The sequence below is a fragment of the Leucoraja erinacea genome, chromosome 7 (genome assembly GCF_028641065.1).
Source record: "Leucoraja erinacea ecotype New England chromosome 7, Leri_hhj_1, whole genome shotgun sequence".
NCBI lineage: Eukaryota > Metazoa > Chordata > Chondrichthyes > Rajiformes > Rajidae > Leucoraja > Leucoraja erinaceus.
This window is the reverse complement of record NC_073383.1, coordinates 59,790,750-59,802,955: the sequence shown is the minus strand read 5'-3', so window position 1 is coordinate 59,802,955 and position 12,206 is coordinate 59,790,750. Positions and strand designations below refer to the sequence as shown.

Below are 12,206 nucleotides of genomic sequence, written 5' to 3'. Positions count from 1 at the left end.
TTGTGGATAGTAGGCAAAACAAGCTGAAGAAAAAGTGCAAGACTATGGAGCCGAATCTTATGCCCAGGAATTCTTCATTCTTTCTGTAAGGAAGCATTGTTTTTTTGTTTTCAAAGGAAATATATATACTCAAAACGTTATCTGTTTCTTTTCAGAATTTGCATCCTCCTGTGCCCGAGCCCAGTGTCAGTATCGGTGTGCAGTCACAAGAAATGGTACATCTTGCTACTGCAATAACGGTTTTAATATAGCACCAGATGGGAAAGGCTGTGAAGGTCAGTTAAATGTTTTCTGAAGACTCATTATTCATGTATAGGTATTGTGCAATTTAAGTCATGTTTAGCCAGAAATAGTTTGATGCAATTTATGGTGGTGAAATATTAATCTTCCTGTGAACTTTCCCGAGTTGCTTTCATTGTGTTTGCCTGGAGGTGAAATCAAGCTGCAAAACTAACTTCCATTATTTAAACCAAGTTTTCTTTAGCTCATGAAGTTTCTATGAGCCTAGATACCAAGCCCTGAATAAAGAACTACTACCAAGTTATGATTATAGGTGTTGAAAAGCCAAATATTATTAGAGAAAGTTTAACTGAGTTGTTTTTGCACAGGCAAAAAACACACCTGATTATAGTGTTTTTAAACTATGGCCATTATGGGGATCTTGAAGATAATGGACAGGGATTGCACAATTTGGCCAAGAGTGCAGTTACCACATGTATGACTTGAAGCACACAATTGCTATTTAGCATCTTTGGAAAGCCCTTTTAACATTAAATCATGCTAAAGTAATCTCACACTGAGTTTCTTGATTGATGAGGTTCTACTGGGAACATTTTCTTTAACCATATAGAATGAATTTGGATGACACTATTCTGGACTACTTTGAAGAACCTCAAGGCACTGAGGTTTTTGGATCACTTCAAGGTACTTTTTCAGTGAGGCATTTCTCAACCACATATATTTAGTCCTGCATTCACTTTTGGGATCATTAGATGAAATTTTCCACAGTAGAGATTGTTTCCTGTGTTGGCCATGACTTATTGAGCACATCTAAAAAAGGTGAATCCTAATCATGTAAAATTCAGGCATATTATAACGGCATCGTTGAGTGTGATCTTCCTGACCAGAAATACACAACGATTCCTTTAGAACCATATAACCATATAACCATATAACCATATAATATAACAATTACAGCACGGAAACAGGCCATCTCAAACCTTCTAGTCCGTGCCGAACACATAATCTCCCCTAGTCCCATATACCTGAGCTCAGACCATAACCTTCCATTCCCTTCCCGTCCATATAACTATCCAATTTATTTTTAAATGATAAAAATGGAACCTGCCTCCACCACCTTCACTGGAAGCTCATTCCACACAGCCACCACTCTCTGAGTAAAGAAGTTCCCCCTCATGTTACCCCTAAACTTCAGTCCCTTAATTCTCAAGTCATGTCCCCTTGTTTGAATCTTCCCTACTCTCAGTGGGAAAAGCTTTTCCACGTCAACTCTGTCTATCCCTCTCATCATTTTAAAAACCTCTATCAAGTCCCCCCTTAACCTTCTGCGCTCCAAAGAATAAAGCCCAAACTTGTTCAACCTTTCTCTGTAACTTAGTTGCTGTAACCCAGGCAACATTCTAGTAAATCTCCTCTGTACTCTCTCTATTTTGTTGACATCCTTCCTATAGTTAGGCAACCAAAATTGTACACCATACTCCAGAATTGGCCTCACCAATGCCTTGTACAATTTTAACATTACATCCCAACTTCTATACTCAATGCTCTGATTTATAAAGGCCAGCACACCAAAAGCTTTCTTTACCACCCTATCTACATGAGATTCCACTTTCAGGGAACTGTGCACAGTTATTCCCAGATCCCTCTGTTCACCTGCATTCTTCAATTCCCTACCATTTACCATGTACGTCCTATTTTGATTTGTCCTGCCAAGATGTAGCACCTCACACTTATCAGCATTAAACTCCATCTGCCATCTTTCAGCCCACTCTTCCAACTGGCATAAATCTCTCTGTAGACTTTGAAACTCTACTTCATTACCCGCAACCCCACCTATCTTAGTATCATCTGCATACTTACTAATCCAATTTACCACATCATCATCCAGATCATTGATGTACATGACAAACAACAGTGGACCCAACACAGATCCCTGTGGCACCCCACTCGTCACTGGCCTCCAACCTGACAAACAACCATCCACCATTACTCTCTGGCATCTCCCATTCAGCCACTGTTGAATCCATCTTGCTACTCCACCATTAATACCCAACCATTGAACCTTCTTAACCAACCTTCCATGAGGAACCTTGTCAAAGGCCTTACTGAAGTCCATATACACAACATCCACTGCTTTACCCTCATCAATTTCCCGAGTAACATCTTCAAAGAATTCAAGAAGATTAGTCGAACATGACCTTCCAGGCACAAATCCACGTTGACTGTTCCTAATCAGACCCTGTTTATGCAGATGCTTATATATATTATCTCAAAGTATCCTTTCCATTAATTTGCCCACCACTGACGTCAAACTAACAGGTCTATAATTGCTAGGTTTACTCTTAGACCCCTTTTTAAACAATGGAACAACATGCGCAGTACGCCAATCCCCCGGCACTATTCCCGTTTCTAATGACACTTGAAATATTTCTACCATAGCTCCTGCTATTTCTACACTAACTTCCCTCAATGTCCTAGGGAATATCCTGTCCGGACCTGGAGACTTATCCACTTTTATATTTCTCAAAAGTGTCAGTACTTCCTCTTCTTTGAATCTCATAGTTTCCATAGCTACTCTACTTGTTTCCCTTACCTCACATAATTCAATATCCTTCTCCTTGGTGAATACCGAAGAAAAGAAACTGTTCAATATCTCCCCCATCTCTTTTGGCTCTGCAGATAGTTGTCCACTCTGACTCTCTAATGGACCAATTTTATCCCTCGTTATCCTTTTGCTATTAATATAGCAGTAGAAACCCTTCGGATTTACTTTTACCTTACTTGCCAAAGCAACCTCATATCTTCTTTTAGCTTTTCTAATTTCTTTCTTAAAATTCTTTTTACATTCTTTATACTCCTCAAACACCTCATTTACTCCATTCTGCCTATAATTATTATAGATCCTCTTTTTCCGAACCAAGTGTCCAATTTCCCTTGAAAACCATGGCTCTTTACAATTTTTACGATTTCCTTTCAACCGAACAGGGACATAAAGATTCTGTACTCTTAAAATTTCACCTTTAAATGTACTCCATTTCTCTTCCACATCTTTCCCATAAAACAAACTGTCCCAATTTACTCCTTTTAAATCCTTTCGCATCTCCTCAAAGTTAGCCTTTCTCCAATCAAAAATCTCAACCCTAGGTCCAGTTCTGTCCCTCTCCATAATTATATTGAAACTAATGGTATTGTGATCACTGGACCCGAACTGTTCCCCAACGCATACGTCTGCCACCTGACCCATCTCATTTCCTAACAGGAGGTCCAGCACCGCCCCTTCTCTAGTAGGTACTTCTATGTATTGCTGCAAAAAACTATCCTGCACACATTTTACAAACTCCAACCCATCCAGCCCATTTACAGAATGTGTTTCCCAGTCTATGTGTGGAAAATTGAAATCTCCCACAATCACTACCTTGTGCTTACTACTAATATCTGCAATCTCCTTACATATTTGCTCTTCCGATTCTCGCTCCACATTTGGCAGTCTATAATGCACCCCTAAAAGTGTTGCTACCCCTTTCCCATTTCTCAGTTCCACCCAAATAGCCTCCCTAGACGAGCCCTCTAATCTATCCTGCCAAAGCACTGCTGTAATATCTTCCCTGATAAGCAATGCAACACCTCCACCTCTTGCCCCTCCAATTCTATCACACCTGAAGCAACGAAATCCTGGAATATTTAGTTTCCAATCACAGCCCTCCTGCAACCATGTTTCAATGATCGCCACAACATCATACTTCCAGGTGTCAATCCAGACTCTAAGCTCATCCACCTTTCTTACAATGCTCCAATATACACATTTAAGAAACCCACCCTCTCTTATTCTCTGTGTATTGTTTTTTTCTCCTCTCTCCCCTACATTTTGGGTCAGAGTGCTACCATTCTCTGCCCCCTGCTTCACACACTGACTGCTAGCTTTCCCAATTTGAGTCCCTCCCCCCAACCATACTAGTTTAAAGTCTCCCCAGTAGCCTTTGCAAATCTCCCCGCCAGGATATTGGTCCCCCTTGAGTTCAAGTGCAACCCGTCCTTTCTGTACAGGTCGCACCTTCCCCAAAAGAGGTCTCAATGATCCAGAAACTTGAATCCATACCCACTGCACCAGTCCCTCATCCACTCATTTATCCTCCACCTCGCTCCATTCTTACTCTCACTGTCGCGTGGCACAGGCAGTAATCCTGAGATTGTTACCTTTCCAGTCCTTCTCCTTAACTCTCTACCTAACTCCCTAAATTCTTCTTTCAGGACCTCTTCTCTTTTTTTACCTATGTCGTTGGTACCTATATGTACCACAACCTCAGGCTCCTCTCGCTCCCATTTCAGGATTTCTTGGACCCGTTCAGACACATCCCTGACCCTGGCACCAGGGAGGCAAACTACCATCCGGGTCTCCTGTCTGCGTCCACAGAATCGCCTATCCGACCCCCTGACTATAGAGTCCCCTATTACAATTGCCCTCCCCTTCTTTTCCTTACCCTTCTGAGCAACAGGACCGGTCTTTGTGCCAGAGGCCCGGCCGCTGTCGCTGCCCCCAGGTAGGCTGTCTCCCCCACCCTTACTCAAGCATGAGTACTTATTTTCAAGGTGTACAGCCACCGGGGTACTCACCAGTCCCTGCCTCTGCCCGTTGCCCTTCCTAACTGTGACCCAGTTTTCTGTCTCCCGTGGTCTTGGAGTGACCACCTCCCTGTAACTCCTTTCTATGACCTCCTCGCTCTCCCTGAGCAGACAGAGGTCATCGAGTTGCTGTTCCAGGTTCCTGACATGGTCCCTTAGGAGCCCCATCTCGACGCACCTTGCGCAGATGTGGACGTCTGGAGGGCACTCCGACTCCACGACCTCCCACATCTGACATCCAGAACAGTAAACTGCCCTGGCCCTCATTCTCCCCCTTATCCAAATACAATAAAGCCTTACCCGGGATACAAGCCAATCAGCTGCTTCCTCTGGTCCGTTCGACCAATCAGAGGCTTCCCTTAATTTGAGGTGTGATCTGCGAATTGAACGTTGCAGATTTTGGTCGCTCCTCCCTCTGTAACGGCTCCTGGGCCTCTGTTGAGACAAGCCCCGCGATGGGTTTTTACACTCACCACACGCAGGTCGCTCCTCCCTGTAGCGGCTCTGTAAACAAGCGGCTCCTGGGCCTCTGCTGAAACAAGCCCCGCGATGGGTTTTTGCACTCACCACACGCAGGTCGCTCCTCCCTCTGTAACGGCTCCTGGGCCTCACAGAACAATTTGAAATTGATCTTTTTATTTACTGAGGAGGGAGCAATTTAAATCTGCTACGTCTGATCTTAGGGCAGCTCAGTGATTGATTCAATATCACCCAGAATTATGTTGATGATAGCATCTTTGAAGAGTCTAAGGCTCTTTCATGTTACTGCATAGAAGTATCTGAACATGCCAGCCTGCTGTGCAATGTTGTATAAAGCTAGTAACAAATGTTACATTTAGCCAGGAAACATCTCATAAATATCCGGGCGGAAAGAAATCAACTGCGGGAACCATTGGTATTTCTAGCTTGAAACTATTTTTGTATTCTATGAACTTTTAACACACATTTTTCTTTCCTCATGACAAAATTTAACATCTATAAAGAAATAAGAAAGCAAGTGTCATACTTCTGCCAACCAAACCATGATATTTATAACAGATCGAGCTCTTGCATACATCATCGTGTTATTGTGCTCAGATGAAAATTTATCTACCTGATGTTAGCTCTGTAAAGAAGGTTTCCTCAGCTACTGAATATTTCCACCATTTTTAAATATTAATTGCCAGTACCCCCAAAGCTTTTGTTTATATCATCTGATTGCAAGTAGCATTATTGCATTTTGTTTCAGATTTTAACATTTTCTGTTCTAGCTACCAAAATACCACATCAGAAACCCAATGAAAGCAAAATTTCCATAACAGAAATGTCACAGTGACAGATATGAATCATTTGAGTAATATAAAATCCAAATGAGCCCTTAATCTTTTCAATTAAAACCTCCTGAGTGTGGCATTCCCCATTTTTGAACTATAAATCTGAGGTTCAGAGCCCAGGAAAATAAGAGTGGCACAGTGGTAGAGTCGATGCCTTACAGTGCCAGAGACCTTGGTTCGATCCTAACTAAGGGTGCTGTTTGTACATTCTCCCTGTGACCACTCTAAAGATGTACAGGTTTGTAAGCTAATTGGCTACCATAAACTTGTAGGAATTGTTCCTAATGTGTAGGGTAGTGCTAGAATTTGAGATAATAGCTGGTTGGTGCAGACTCGCTGTGTCTAACATTCAAAGCTTTATAATAGCAAGATATTTTGTTGTGGTTAAGGCAGCATTTTTCTACCTATCAATTTAATAAAGATGTTGGGGAACACAAGAATCTTGGTGAGACCACACCTGGAGTATTGCGTACAGTTTTGGTCTCCTAATGTGAAGAAATACATTCTTGCCATAGAGCGAGTACAGAGAAGGTTCACCAGGCTGATTTCTGGGATGTCAGGACTTTCATATGAAGAAAGACTGGATAGACTCAGCTTGTACTCGCTAGAATTTAGAAGATTGAGGGGGGATCTTATAGAAACTTACAACATTTTTAAGAAGTTGGACAGGCTAGATGCAGGAAGATTGTTCCCGATGTTGGGGAAGTCCAGAACAAGGGGTCACAGTTGAAGGATAAGGGGGAAATCTTTTAGGACCGAGATGAGGAAAACATTTTTCACACAGAGAGTGGTGAATCTCTGGAATTCTCTGCCACAGAAGGTAGTTGAGGCCAGTTCATTGGCTATATTTAAGAGGGAGTTAGATGTGGCCCTTGTGGCTAAAGGGATCAGGGGGTATGGAGAGAAGGCAGAAACAGAATACTGAGTTGGATGATCAGCCATGATCATATTGAATGGCGGTGCAGGCTCGAAGGGCCGAATGGCCTACTCCTGCACCTATTTTCTATGTTTCGATGTTTCTAATACCTCTATTTTGATACAGATCGGCCACTGTACACAACTGATTTATGATTGCATGACAGTTTCTAGGACATGCCATACATGTATGTACCAATTTAACTTCTTATTTGACTCTGACAGATTTGGATGAATGCAGCATATATGGAACATGCAGTCAAACATGCATGAATAGCAATGGATCGTACATCTGTGGCTGTGTCGAAGGCTACTTGATGCAACCTGACAACAGAACTTGTAAAGCCAAAATTGGTAAGAAATTAACAAATTATACTTTACTTTAAATGTTACCATTAAAATTCAAATACTGATGAAGTATATTTGATTTTGTGGTTCAACATAATTAGTAGCCCGGTTATTATTGACCAGAGCAAAGAAGATGAAACCGTTACAATCCTCATCTTGAGATTTGCAGCCCAAAGACTGCAGTTTTCGATTGACAGGAAAAGTTTACAAATTGAGCAGAAGGGGAAAAAAAATTAGAATGTAATTTATTTTATTGCTTTCCCATATAAGCCATACATTTTTTCTTTTCAACAAGCCTTCCAGGATATATTATCCAAATTGAAATATCCAAATGACGCGGAAATGACGCCCAAGTGGGACAGCCCCTTAATTCTGCTCTCAGAACTTATGAATTTACCTTTTCTTTGCTTTTGAGGGTTATACTGTCAAGGCTGTGTTTAATATTCACCCCTCATTATTTTTGAATGGTGAGAGTGGATCTTCTAATGTGACAATGGTTTTCATGGAAACAGAATATCTGACTATTGGTCGTGATCATGGCGGTTTTTTTCGAGTTTGTTACAAATATCAGTGGATTACATTTTTTTTTTAAATTTGATCACTGTGAATGTCTTAATTATTTGAAAAATAAATATTGTGCTATGCAACTGGAGGATGACACTCTCTATCAAAAATTCTTCAAGTATTTAAAGTATAAATTTATAGGTCAACTGATCTTCAATTATGTCAGCAATATGAATGCATAATTTAAGATGAATTGACATTGTTTGGAGTTACGAGTGCCTTTCTCGGCTTTGATATTAAATGTCTAGAAGGGAAATAGTTATTTTAAAGTACTGGTAATGCTGCTGCCCCACCTCCAATAATCCTGGTTTGATCCTAAATATCAGTACTGTCTTTGTGGAGTTTGCATGTTCTACTCATTATCATGTCCAGGAAAATAAATAGGGAAATGGGATTAATGGGATTTCTTTGAAACTATCATGGACTTGGTGAGCCAACAGTTCGTCTTCCACATCAAATGGAAATATGAATCTAATTCAAACTAATGAGGAAATAATAGGATGAAAGATGCATTTTTAGATTTCCTGAGCACTTGTTCAAGTAAAAAATAACATATTTAAGGAAAAGATAATTATGCAAGGACCAAGTAAAAAGGGTTATGGCTGGAAGCAGTAATATATATTTTTTTGTGTGGAAAGATATGATGACAAGTTTCTTGGGGCCATAATACAACTCACTTTTATTTGCCAGACCGAAGCTGAGAATATATATTTTTGAAAGGTTATATAATCTCCAAATTGAAATAAGGAAATATGATACACCTTAAATCAGAATATATTTACTGGAGCAATGGACCATTAATATGGATCACCAGAGACGGCAGTAAAAGAAGATAGAAACTGCAACATAGTTTACCACTTTACACTTGCAGATAATAAAATATTACTGAAGTTGCATTACAAAGGTCTCTTTTATTGATGAGGTGCAGGTATTACTGGCAAGGCCAGCACTCACTCCTTTATTTGTTTTGGTTAGTACATTATAACAAAGACAAACAAGCTGAACAAATTGATTCAGATTTCACCAGGGAATAATAGTTATGAGAACTGAGGAACTGCTGACACTGGTTTAAACGAAGGACACAAGTGCTGGAATAACTCAGGGGACCAGACAGCATCCCTGGAGAACATGGATATGTGACATTTCAGGTTGGGACCTTTCTTCAAGGCACAGAAACAGGCCCTTCAGCCCACAAAGTCTGTGCTGATCATGGTTCCAAGATAAACTAATCTTATCTTCCTGCACATGATCCTATCCCTCAAATTCCTGCATATCCATGTGCCTATCTAAAAGACTCTTAAAAGCTACCATCATATGTATTTCCCAAACCACCCCTGGCAGCCCATTACCAGCACCTAACTTTCTTAGTGTAAAGTAAACTTGTCCCCTACATCCTATTTAAGCCTTGACTCTCTGACCTTAAAGCCATGCCCTCCAAACTTTGACATTTCTACCCTGGGAATAAGGTTCTGACCAAAATATCTCTCACAAATTGATATACTTCTAACAGGCTTTCCTTCAATCTGTGTTCTAAAGAAAACAATCCAAGTTTGTCCAACCTCTCCTTGAAGCTTATCAATACATATATACACACACATATATACACACACACATATATATACACACAAACATATATATATATTATATATATATATATATATATATATATATATATGCATATATATATATATATATATGTTTATATGTGTGTGTATATATATTTATATATATATATATATATATATATATATATATATGTGTGTGTGTGTATATTTAATGTATATATATATATATATATACACATTAAATATACACACATATATATATATATATATACATATATATATATATATGCATATATATATATATGCATATATATATATATATATATATATATATATATATATATATGTATATATATATATATATATATATATGTATATATATATATATATATGTATATATATATATATATATATATATATGTATATATATATGTGTATATATATATGTGTGTGTGTGTATATATATGTGTGTGTGTATATATGCATATATATATATATATATATATATATGTGTATGTATATATATATGTATATATATATATATATGTATATATATATATATATATATATATATATATATATATATATATATATATATATATGTATATCTATATATATATATATGTATGTATGTATATGTATATATATATATATGTATATGTCTACCGGTTTGCATGGGTTTTCTATTTGCACACAATCGGTACATGATAGCACTACGATTTATTGCCACCTTAGACACCATTCCCCTGTTCTGCAAGTGAAACAAGTTTTGTTCCAAACGATGGTATATTTTAAACATTATTAAGGTTTGCGCAGATTGGTCTCCTCCCCTGGCAGTCAGCGCCACGTCCGGGACAGGGACAGCGACAGCCCTTCTTAATTGGCTGCGTACGCTGTCATTCACAGGCGGCGCCCGCCTCACCCAGCGTTCCCCGGCGCGATGACCCGAATATAAAGCTGAAGGAGCGGAGTAAACATCACTAATGGTGGAGAGCGGGTGGGGCTGCGCCTGTGGGTGCTGACGAGCCAGGGCCTGGGCGCTGAGGCTGGTTCAGAGGCCGACGGCTGCAACCTCGAGATCCTGGGGAGATGAGGAGGGAAAGTGGGGGGATTGAGGGAGAGGAGGGGGATTGATCGAGAGGAGGGGGTAGAGAGGGAGAGGGGGGGAAGTGGGGGAGGTGAGGAGGGAGAGTGGGCAGGCATGAGATTTCCCCGCGGATCCGTGGATTTTGTAGTTTGGTGGGGCATTGCCGCCGCCGCGGGACTTCGATGCCGCCGTAGCCCCATCATCGCGAGGCTTCACCGCTGTTGATGCCCCATTTCACGCCTCCATGGCGCCGAGTGGGCGAGCGGTTGAGCCCACTTCGCGGCCTCCGAGGTGCACAGCTGTGGGCGATGTCAGACCCGCGATTCTACCCATGAGTCTCGATCTGGGGTATTATGTGACAATCCAGGAGGCATCGAGACCGCGACGGTGAGGCCTCACGGCAATGGAGCCTCGGCGACGGTGTGGCCTTGCAGCGGCAGTGGGGCCTTGAGGCTGTGGTGGGGCCTCGCGGTGTCGATGGGGCCTCGCGTCGGATCTGCGGAGAAATATATTTCTTTCCTCTTTTTTCATTTTTTTCCTGTCTCATGTCTGGTGGGGGAGGTAGGGAGTGGGGAATAGAGGGAGAGGAGAGCAGTGAGGTGGTGAGGAGGGATAGTGGGAGGGGGATGGTGAGAGGTGAGGAGTGGTGGATAGAGGGATGGGGGTAGGATGGGGAGAAGGAGTTATGGAGGGAGGGAGGGAGGAAGGGAGTGACAGGGTAGGGGAAAGGAAAGGGAGGGATGGAGCGGTGTGGGAGGGATTGGGGAGGGGAGGAAGAGAGGGGAAAGAAGAGGGAGGATGAAGAGGAGGGGGAGGGGTTGCTGGGGGATGAGGTGAACTTAGCCTGCGTGCGCAGTTAGTGGCTATGGGTGAGTGGTGGAATATTGCGTTGGGGGTACGGGTTGCATTGGGGGAACAGGCGAGTGGTGGATGGGGAAGGGGGGTGGGGGGGAGGGACTCCACTCAGTGGCCATCAGCCGCGGCACCTCACAGCACCTCCCGACTCCACACAGCAGCTTTCCCGACTCCACACAGCAGCTTTCCCGACTCCACACAGCGGCTTTCCCGACTCCTCACAGCGACTTTCCTGACTCCACTTGCGGAGCACACTAGTTTTCTCAGCCCCGCCTCTGGGGTTTTATTCTCCATGGGTGCCGGAAGGGGCGTTACATTCATGTTGACTGACAGGGGAGAAGACCAATCTGCTGATCTCACGATTTTTTAAACCTTCATAACTTTTCCCATATTTCACTGATCGGAACAAAACCTGGTGTCTTGGAGTAGAGGAGAATGATGAGAAAGGTGGCAAAAAAAATCCTGGTGATATACCATAGCGTTTTTGCACACATTTAATTACAATGCAGACCAGAAGTGGTCAAGATGAGAGTTTTAGTATTAGTATAGAAGATAGATAGACAGATAGATAGATAGTTATATGAAATGATTATTGAGGCATCCAAGGGTATAGCTACCAGCAGTGGGAGAATATTAGCATCCCAAGTACTTAATAACGTTAAGTTACTTTGCACAATAAACAAAGCAGTGAACATTTAA

The 12,206-nt window shown here is 41.4% G+C and overlaps 1 protein-coding gene across 1 annotated transcript in view; it reads left to right on the top strand.

The window, feature by feature from the left end:
* Positions 1–12,206, top strand: part of LOC129699152 (low-density lipoprotein receptor-related protein 1B-like) — a 603,338-nt gene that overhangs the window by 568,522 nt on the left and 22,610 nt on the right. Inside the window, exons 4-5 of the mRNA XM_055638820.1 lie at positions 156–275; positions 7,314–7,442. Coding sequence (XP_055494795.1) covers positions 156–275; positions 7,314–7,442 — 249 coding nt within the window. The remainder of the gene's footprint in view (positions 1–155; positions 276–7,313; positions 7,443–12,206) is intronic.